Consider the following 10,916-nt stretch of genomic DNA (forward strand, 5'->3'; position numbering starts at 1 on the left):
GTCTGGTTCGCTGGTGCAGATGACCTCCAACGTTCCTTGCCGTGGAGGTCCACCTTCTCCAGCGTGGTGGTGTAGTCGAGCTTCTCCCCGGGGACGTGAACATCGTCGAGGTTGCTGCTCTGGTCGGACGTCTCGCCATGCTGACGCTTGGCAGACGGTTTCTCCTCCATTGCCCTCCTCCAGCGACTGTGGGCTTCAAAGAGAGGTGTTTGTGGGGAGTTTGTAGTGGAGATGGAAGTGACAATGGTGGTTTTTGGAATGAGGCAGGGATGGAGTTGAATGGGGCCTTTTGAGAGCGTGGTTTGGGGCGTGGGGGAGGCGGTTCGTCACGGTCGTGGGGGTAGTGCTCGTGAGGCGCCGTTGCAGTCCGTCGTGACAACCGCCCAGTGGGTGGCGCGGGCGGTGGCCTAGAAGAGCGAACTGTCCAATCCAATTTCTTTGCCAGGGTATTCATTGGTCGCACTGACTAGTCTTGTCAAGGTGTACTTATCGGTTGTTTTTCCCACTTGCACTTCTCAGGATCGTTAATGATGGCATTTTGTACTGTTTGAGTGACAAATACTTTGTGATGTTTTCAGTGTGGAGGTTTAGTTTAATTTTGCACTGAAGTCTTATACACTAGTTGAAGTGAACACTTCTTTCAGTGCACTGTGGGTTGTTGCTCAAAAGCGAGACTTATTTTATTTTCATCTGTCCCAACCTAAGTTAGGCCTTTATAGTTTTTGTACCCTCTTCTTAGTGTACTTATGGTTTAGTGTTGTGATACTGAATTGTAATTTCATACATCGTAAGGCTTTGAAAATTGGTGTCATAGTGGTGCGTGGATGTAGCGTGAGTGGACTGGCCCTTCCTGGTTTTGTAGTACTGTTGTCATATATATGTTTGAACTGAAGTCTTTTTGGGATTGAGATTATTTACGACAAAGTCGTTAATTTAGCTCTAGCCAGATTTTATGTAAATAAGAAATTAAGCAGAATTGACAAACAATATTTCTTTGAACTTCTTGCATTTTAGAGGTTGTGCTTTTGGTCTTCGGTTCGAAGGGTCGTTTCTAAACGGTCCTATTGTATGAGTAATTAATAATGAAAACTCCTGATGACATGACATGTTCATATAGCCAGCAACTAGCTATATTACTAATCATGCTCTTAGTGCGGTATCATAGGCCAAATAATGAGTTGACATTATATTGAAAGAAGAGAGAGAAGGGAAATGTATCGTAGGCAAAGTAGTGGAGACACAACTCTTAGCTTGTTTCCTTGTGTTGTGTAATTAACAGTATGATCTGATGTGGCTTATCTCCCTGTTTTTTGCCCGGTCTCTTCTCTCCATAACTAGGCCACACAGTTGACATGCCAATATGATCCGTAAAGCAATTATGCAATATGACTTGTACAACACCTCACTCACAATGCATTATGATGATTGTCCTGTTCTACTAACTATCATTACGTGTTATGAGTCGATGCATTGAGCGTGCCCTTACCCTCCACCACAAAATGTAAAAAAAAATAAAAAATTATGATGACAACTAGTCTTCTTTGGTAAAATAAATCAAATAGTACACCAGTTCTATCCCAAGCCCGGTGAAGTAATAGTCCGTGGCGACTTCATCAATCCCAGTGGAAAGAAGTCAACTATAAAAGCGTCTGTGATGACTTTATCAGTCTCTATGAAATGCTTATACGGATAGGGTGTGAGATGATGAACAATTACGTCCGTAGTGTGTTAAAAAAAATCGAGTGTAACGGAGACACAATTTCAGGCAGTACCGACACCTGAAAGCCGCACGCAATTAAGCACCGCACCCCCGGTGCATATCTTAACCCCCACCACATGACCCAAATCAGATGCATCGCTACGGTTATGCCCTGAACAAATGACATAAAAGCTAGACGCAGCTATAGTACAGTATGTAAGCAGTGCAGAGGTATTATTGTGCGGGGACTACGAGCAGTATGACGGATGTGCGCATCCTCCGACCACGAGATGTTTTTCCATCTCGTTTTGAAAAAGGCAGTACTATTAATCAGAGAATGTGCATTGCAAAAATAATAATAATAAAAAGAAGAAGAAACCGACATTCATTCATCGGTAGACATGTGCGCGAACACAAGAATGGCTCTCCGCTCGTTATCACCGTATTCCGACGAGACTGTAGAATGTCGACCCGGTCAGTCCCGGCCCATGAGGGGCACTGAATCCCCACACGCATCCAATCCGAAAGCGAGACGAGGAGGAAGAAAAAATCCATCCTGGAGAGAGAGAGAGAGAGAAGGGAGAACAAGAAGCCTGTCCCTCCGGCGAGACTCTCCCTGTCATGAGCTCCCCCTTAAAAAAAGGGTGCAGTGCAGTGCAGTGCTCTACCTACAGGGAGGGACGGAGAGAGAAAGCAGAAAAGGATAGGGAGAGCCCAAACCCTGGGGGCATGGGGGGAAAAGAATCCCAAGCGCACGAGCTCACACAGCCTTTTCAGTCCAACAAACAAAATCAGATCCATCAGTCTTCTCCTACAATATACTACTACAACCAAAACCTACATGCATCTAGTACAGTTAATCCCATTTTCTATAGTCTGTGTGTGTGTCAATAATAGTGAGTAGTACGGTATTAGTAGTTCTTTGTGCGTGTGTGTGCTACTCTTTTAGAAGTGGTGGTGTATTTTATGGAGTAGTAGTAATACACGTAGAAACAAAAAGCGTGCTTCCTTTGACTCCTCCACTTGCCCTCCCCTATCTATCCATCCAGTACCACGGCAGTCTCCTAAGTGTCATTTTCTCAGACTTGGTGATGCCTGCCCCTCCTAATTAAACAAGCGAGATAATAACCTCACATTCTCTCTCTCTTCAGTTTCTCTCTCTACCTTTTTATACAAGCAAGAGCAATAAGGAAGGACAGCACAAGAAACCAATTCATCCCTGGTGTCTCTCATGTTAGGAGGTTGAGAGATAGAGATAGAGAGAGAGAGAGAAGTACTAGTAGTAACTCCAGTACTAGAGACAGATACAAAAGGAGACATCACACCACCCCCCAGCCCAGCCCAGCCAAAGCGCAAGCATTCCCAAGCAACACAACACGGCCGGCCGGCCTCCCAAGAACACCAAGAACCTTCCTCCGATCCTCCCCTTTCCCGTCCCACCAATCCGACCTAGGTGTCTGTGCGTGCTAGCAAGGCACGTACGCTCCGATCGGGGCGCGCCGGTGGCCGGGAGATGGAGGCCAGCTCGGCTGCGTCGCCGGACCTCTCGCTGCACATCAGCCTGCCCAGCACTGGGCCGCCGACGGGCCCGGGGGGCGGCGGAGGCGGGCGCGGGCCTGTGGGCGGCGGAGGCGGGGATCCCTGGAGGAGGCTGAACGGGTCCACGGCGTCCACGGAGCTGTCCTTGTCTCCGCCCCTCCTGGCCGCCGACCAGGAGGGCGCCGCGCTGCCGTGGCGGCACAGGCCTTCGTCGTCGGCTGCGGCGTCCTCGGCCGCCACCACGTCCGCCCAGGCCGCGCTGATAACCATGCCGATGCTGCAGCCGCTGGACGCGGGTGTCGGCGGCGCGTCGGCGGCGCCGCCAATCCGGGGGATACCTATCTACAACGGCGCCGGGGGCTTCCCGTTCCTGCCGCCGGCGCCTGGGGGAGGAGAAGGGCACCACCTCCCGAAGGTCGGGTTCTACAGCTACCACCATCCGGCGGCGTGGCCCTCCTCCCTGGGATCGACGTCGCCGTCCTCTCTCGGGCCGGGGCCGGCGCCACCCGCGAATTCCTTCGACCCCACGGCGGCGTTCCTGTCGTCGGCCGCGCACCATCGGATGCTGTCGGCCTCCGGAAGACTAAACGGCATGCTCTCCGACACCCTGCGTAGCTACGGCGCCCCCGGCGGCGGCGTCGGCATGGGTCTCGGCGGACACCATCATCATCTCCACGGCGCGCAGCCCTTCGGGCTGGGGTCCCGGTTCATGCCCAAGCTCCCCGCCAAGCGCAGTATGCGCGCGCCCCGCATGCGCTGGACCAGCACCCTCCATGCCCGCTTCGTCCACGCCGTGGAGCTCCTCGGCGGCCACGAGAGTACGTACCACTACCACCAAACCAATCTCTCCGACGCCGACGACGAGCGCGCGCGCTACCTACGTAACGTAGTACCTTTCGCTGATCAAAATCTAACCTCTGGCAGGGGCGACGCCCAAGTCAGTCCTAGAGCTCATGGACGTGAAGGATCTGACGCTAGCGCATGTGAAGAGCCATCTCCAGGTACCAGCAATTCTGAACCCCGATCCCTCTAGCTTGCTCCCAAATCCGCGGTCTCGCGTCTTCTTGCAGCTCGTCCCGTTCTTGTTTGGGTCAGACAGGAAAGCCAATGCAGTAACTCCTGAGTTAGTGAAGAAACTGCCATTCTTGGAGGTAGTGAGAGAGAGTGAGGCCAGTGTTTGGGGATGTGTGTGCGCGCGAGCGAGAGAAAAAGTTGCCATCATTACTCAATAATGCAATGTATGTGCATCTGTGCGCGCCTGCCCACCTAGCTAGCGTGTGTGTTCGCGTCTCGTCTGTGTGCACGGCCCGAAGCGCTCACCTCCACGAAGAAAGAGAAGCACAACTGCACAGGGACGACGAGAGAGAAGAACAAGAGAGAGAGAGAGAGAGAGGAGAGAGAGAAAGCTACTGGCTAGGAAGGCTCCAAGGCGAGGGCATTGGCATCATAGTATTTCTCCTTGTCCACTTCCGGGTGTTGCCTTGCGCGCCGATCCATCTGCTGATCCATTTGCTTGTCTTCTTCCCACCTCATCAGTCCTGCTAAACCGCGCTGCAATCCTTCTTGTTTTCTTGCTTGTGATTTTTTGCCGTTTCTTCTCACTCTGCTGCATGCCCCTTTCAGATGTATCGAACCGTCAAGAGCACTGACAAGCCTGCGGCCTCAGGTAATTCGCATTGCCATCCCTCGTCAAGAACTCCATTGCATCGCTCTTGTCTACACCTCGCCTCTGCTTACTGGTAATCAATGGAGTGGTGGTACTAATCTATGACGCTCCTTGGGTGCATGGCTGGCACTGTGACCTCATTCAGGCCCGACCGACGGCGGCTCCGGCGACGACGACTTCCCCAGCGCCGGTGGCCAGGCCGGGTCCGGTGGCGACAACAACATGTGCCCGAGGCCGTTCCCGGAGCACCGGTCCACCTCCGAGGGCACGGCGAGCTCCGTCGGTGGCGGCGGCGACATGGACCAGTCCTCGGCAGGGAACGCCAGCACCAAGTGGAGCAACTCCTCAAGGTACCGTACCAGCTCAAGTCACATGACAGCCTACATGTGAATGTTGTGCACACATCATCAGTTTCATCACACATACCCCTCCATCGTTTGTTGTTTCACGCCTTTTGATCTGCTTTTACACATATCTGTAGGTAACAGCGTAGAAGTATCACTAGATAATTAATAAGTAGTGTGTTTGGTTTAGTTTTTGTCGTGCTTAATTGCTCGCTTAATCCCAAAGAAACACCACCAAACAAACTTTTGTTTGTATGGATTGACACCTGAAAAAGTTGGGAATATTTAACCAGGCTAACATTTGTACCAGTAGATCATCTGCTGATGGCTAAAGCTTAAAAGAATGTTTTGGGGGCACACACACACACCTGGAAGGGAAGGTACACACAGGGCTGCCTACATCTATAGGCGGCCAATGTTGTGTCACGGAAACGACCAAAACATCACAACCCCCAAGACCACCATTGACCTCAGCAGCCACAGCTTCTGCTCTTTGTTTTGTCTATGTAGAACTATGATATCACCCGCAATATTTTTTTTTTGTAGAACTAAGATATGAATATATATACTACATAAATGTACACTACTAGTACGTATATTTATATTTTTATACACAAAGATATACTACTATATAAATATATAAACATGTTGTGTGAGTTTTTGTGTGCGTAGGTTCTTGGGTATTGTCCATTGTCCTCTTCTCTGAGTGTCTCTCTCTCCCGCGTCAATCCTAGGGAGGTGGCTAGGTAGCTCCATTATCTTTTCTTATCAATGCATGGCTCTGATTCCAGGGTGGGTGGGGCTTTGACCTGACATGCTCTATTGCCTAGGAATATGTAACCAAGGACTTGCTGCATTCTTGGTTCTTTCCACCTCCCTCCTCCGGTCACTTCAATGCCTTTTTTACTCCTATTTCTTGGCCAATTGTTACTAACACGCCACTCAATTGTTCCTTAGTAGATATAGTATATCAGCAGAGCCATGATTGTTTTCTTGGATAGAATCATCTATTTAATCTTCATTGCCCTAATTTTTTTCGCCCTTTTTTCAGCCATTTCATGTATTTTCCCGTGTAAAAATTAATGTAGCCATGCTATTACAAGCTAATCTATCTTTTTTACAAAATGAATTTGCAAATGATATAGGTCTATACTCCGTGGTATTAGAGTAGGTGTAAAATATTATTTAATTAACAATCTTTCCATTTATTTTACTATTTCCTTGCTTGTCGAGAACTTCAGAAACTGGCTTTGGTTTAAATTGCAGGAGAATCATAATTCATAAATTAATGTCTTTTATATGGCTACAAGCCAAGGACTGTCACAGTGCATAGGTTTTTCTGTATGCTTATGGAAAAATTAATTCATGGTGACCAAGTGAACATGCATGCAACTATTTTCCATAGAGATATTTGGATGTACATCACTGCAAAAGTTTGTGATTTTGAATGTGCTACGGGCCACTAGAACGACAAACTTGTGTTATGTCATTTCAATTTTAGGCTCTCCATCAAATGCTCCTTAATTATACTTCTTATCCTAATTTCATCATGTAGTCAGGCATGTAAAAACATAATGTGTACTTGTCTCAAGAAAAAGGTAAAAAAATGTAGTGGATGCATATTGATCTGTTTAAAAAGAAAATTCATGGTTGAACTTTTCCCCATGTTCCTGCCATCTAGAACAACTTCCAAAATGATATTGTGCTTCATCAGAACTGATCCAGACGTATATAAGTAGGTATATATGTAAATGTAAAGTAGTGGCGTATCTATGCTTGATATTATTGACATGCAAAGTCTGCGGTCCCTCAATGTTAACAGTATATGTTTGTTCCTATCAAGACAAAAGCACTTTAAAACGGTTTGGTGCTGGGTTGTTGTTATATGTTTATAGAGTAGTGATAAAGGAAGGGCACTTTCCTTGATGTCCCAAAATCATGTGTAGACTGAGAAGAAAAGAACTGTCAAATTCATGATCTCCAACATGTGGGTCATATATAGTCATACACAAACCTCTCTCTCTCTCTCTCTCTCTCTCTCTCTCTCTCTCTCTCTCTCTCTTTCTCTCTCTCTCTCTCTCTATGCTCAAACAGTCAAACGTTGTAGTGTACACTGTACAAGATACAGGCATACATAGAACTCTACATTTGCACGTGCATAAAGAACTCCAGTCATTAGATATGTGCAATGCACCAATTTGAATTGTCAATGTATAAAGAGTCCTCTATAAAAGCCAAGAGCACTCTTCCTGAGTGTGTTGTTACTCAAGTACACGGAGAAGCATTAGATTCTTTGCTTGTGTGTGTCTCTCTTTACCTTAAAATTCTTCCCCGCAGCAGCAGCAGCAGCCTGGCTTGCTGATGAAGATGGGCTCGCCTGTACATGCCATTGCACTGCACGACTGAACCAAAACCGGAACATCTTTTAAGAGCTTTTCTTGCCTAGAAAGAAGCTATATGTGTAACGAACCGATCAGGAAGAGCAACTGTTGTTACTCTCTTTAGCCAAAGCTAACTATCTATACACTGGGCAAGTATTGTTCATCCATGGTATGCATGTTCCTATCTGCAGTGGTAAACTTGCCATACATATATAGATACAAGCATGCCCAGTTGTAGCAAGCACTTGGAGAGACCTACTTTTACTATTTGGTCAGCCTCTTGATTTGGAAAGCTGCTGGTAACTGATCATCAACTTTGCTAATTTGGAAATTCGTTCTCCTTGTGCATGCAGGGACCCATGGGTGTCATCTAATTCTTGCAACATGGATGCTCATCGCTCCATTGGACTGTCTTCTCCAATGGAGGTACGTACGTATATGCATGAGCCCATTATTCTAATATGATGTCTCAAAAGACATGTATTTGCACATTTGCATTGGTTGCTACTTGCTACATGCATGTTTTTTGTTGATCCATGTGTGTTGTGTGTCTGTTACAACAGAACATGGAGCCCTGCAGATCAACCGGCTCGCAAGTGTCGAACCACGAGCTGAGCAGCCCGAGCCTGGAGTTCACGCTGGGGAGACCGGACTGGCATGGCGCGGATCATGACTAGCCATTGAGTCATCAGATCGACAAGAAAAACCTAGCAACGCTAATTTTCGGTCCAAGATAGTACACCGGTACTGATCATCTTTTAGTTGAGTTTGCCCCGGCCCCAAGTCCGGCCGCTTCCGTGAAGAAATCAACGGCAACTTCAGACATATCGCTCCGCCGGAATAGGAGAAGCACCCAGCATGGTCGGGAAAAGCTATATATATACCGGATTGATATCTGTTAGTTTAAATTCGAGGTTTCTTTCTTGGTTCCTATATATGTTTTGCCGGCCGGCCCATGCATGCATGCCTTGTACTCCTAGCTAGCTACTCCTAGATAGTAGTTTTATTATCTTCTCTTGGGCCTCTTTGATTAGTTGTGTTCCCTTCTTGTGTGGCGAGATCTATTATAGTTGCCCGGCGTGTGTGAGTGACTGAGTGGTCGGTGTGACGTTGGTGCAAAGTGTAGCGTGTGAAAGGAGGTGCGTACGATGAGCACATGGAAAGTTGGAAAGGCCAAGAGAGGAAAAAAGAATGAGTTGTGGTGAAGCAATCTGTGCCTTGCATTGGTGGTGTGCATGACGGAATGATTTGATCAAATCAACGATCCCTTTTGCGCATGTTTCTTTCCTCTTTAATTAAATCCCTGCAGGTGCTTGCTTGCTTGCTTTAGTCTTTTCTTTCTTTCGCCTCCCACTTGGTCGTGTCAGCTGATCACCAAGCCACGGACATTACCTGCCTGCTTGCTCTTTTCCAGCACCGCCCAAGTCCAGTGTGAAAATGTGGATCGCCCGCTTGACCGCACCGCATCAGCTTAATTAATTATAAACTAGCCACATTAGCGCACATGCATGCATCAAAAGCCGATTAAGATTGCAAAGCAAAGCCAAGCAAACCAATCGATCGTCGTCGCCTTGGATCGGCCCCCGGGTACCTGATGCCTCATCCATCATCGATTGCTCCCTGGACTGGCACCGTGGTGGTCCTGGTCCGGCAACTGCGAGAAACGGCCATGAGCATCGTCGCAGGGCAGCGCATTGATCGGCCCAAGTACGACGCGCCATGAAACCCGCCGCGCGCGACGGGGACGTTTCGCGCAACCAACCGCGCATCCATCTCTCCCTTTCCCAGCTAGCCAAGCCACCACATGCCGAAATGCGCATCAGTAATGGCTAGGCTACGGCACGCAGCATCTGGTCACAGGTGCCGCAGGCGACGGCATGAATACATGACCATGACAGCAACGGCCGGGGAGGGGGAGGTGGTAGCACCTAAGCTAGCAGAGAGAAAGGCCTTGTGTGATCAAGGGGACGTACTCCTACGCGTTTGGTGCCAACTCGGACATTGATGTATAGCTAGCGGCCGGCCCAGTGCGTGTGCGTCGCGTGATTGGTGAGAGGATGCATGGCGGAGACGTCGTCGTTGAAAGATCCTATAGCTGGCTAGCTATAGCTAGCCCTGATTCCGACTGAGCCGCACTGGGCGTGAATGGCGGGCGGCCTGGAGTGGAAAGGATCGGCATCGGCCATGCACCTTCCTTGGCAAGCACGATGAGCTTGACAGGTTTTCAAAGTTGTTGATTACTGGTAGAGAGAACTTGTTCCAGGTGCGCGGAGCAAAAGGAAGGAGGAAATCCCACCACACTATACAGATTCAGTAGAAGAAGCTGGCCATCTAATCAGATGAGATGGAGCATAAGCATATGGAATACATGCATGTCAGTCACCGACAGGTAGGGCGGCCAGGGCAATGTGCAGCTCGGGCTTTGCCGGTTCCAGTTCCAGGGAAGAAAGTCGGTGTTCATACTAGTTACTACGTACCTCAGGACGCTAGCTAGATAGATAGGGAGGATAATCTTAGGTAAAGTGGCCACCAGACAGACAGGACCGGTACTAATCGTTCCTCCTTCCTGCAACGCGAGGCACTTTTGATTTGACAACCATAGGACGGACTCACGCTCACTCACTGACGGACTGACAGAGTGACTGATTGACCCAAATGTTTTAATGTGCAGGTAGGAGTACCAGTAAGCCTCAAGCCACTGCAATCTCCCTGTCCCAGTACGCACGAGCACCACACTAGCTAGGCTACGATCTCGATCAATCTTCGCCCACACATTTGCAAGGAGGATAGAAAGAAGGAAATTCTTTTGGAGCAAGTGAGGCGAGGGAAAAAGATGAAAAGGAAGGTCCCCTACTAGTAGTACTGGCCAAGAAGAAGAGAGAGATGTGGGGGAAAAGAAGGAAAGGGCGGGGAGGAAATGGGAAAAGGAGGGAGAGCCCAATCATAAAGCAATGGATTGCAAAATCATTTTTCCCAGTCCCCCCATGTTTCTCTGTCTCCTCATTCAAGTCATTCTATTGTTCCCTCCTCTGTCGGCCCTTTTGCTCAGCGTCTGACAACAGCGGCTCAATGAGGGGTGAGAGAGAGAGAGAGAAAATGAAAGTGAAAATAAAGAGGGTTTGGGATAGAAAAGGGGAAGCAGGCAGGCTGCGGCACAAAGGAAAAATAAAGAGCGGCCCTGTGCCTGCGCGGCATCTCCGTCCGTTTTAAATGCCCCGTCCTGGCCCGAATACTCTCTCGCTCGCGCTCGATGGAAATCTCTCTTCCGCTCGCGCTTCACGCCGGAA

The 10,916-nt window shown here is 48.7% G+C and overlaps 1 protein-coding gene across 1 annotated transcript; it reads left to right on the forward strand.

The window, feature by feature from the left end:
* Nucleotides 1-2,985: 2,985 nt before the first annotated feature.
* On the forward strand, nt 2,986-8,830 carry LOC119309321 (probable transcription factor RL9). The gene is made up of 6 exons (XM_037585348.1): nt 2,986-4,056; nt 4,163-4,239; nt 4,862-4,904; nt 5,050-5,254; nt 7,983-8,055; nt 8,193-8,830. Exons 1-6 carry the CDS (start codon nt 3,213-3,215, stop codon nt 8,304-8,306), a joined length of 1,356 nt encoding a protein of 451 aa, XP_037441245.1. The 5' UTR covers nt 2,986-3,212; the 3' UTR covers nt 8,307-8,830.
* Nucleotides 8,831-10,916: the final 2,086 nt, after the last annotated feature.

This window comes from Triticum dicoccoides, chromosome 5B (assembly GCF_002162155.2).
Source record: "Triticum dicoccoides isolate Atlit2015 ecotype Zavitan chromosome 5B, WEW_v2.0, whole genome shotgun sequence".
NCBI lineage: Eukaryota > Viridiplantae > Streptophyta > Magnoliopsida > Poales > Poaceae > Triticum > Triticum dicoccoides.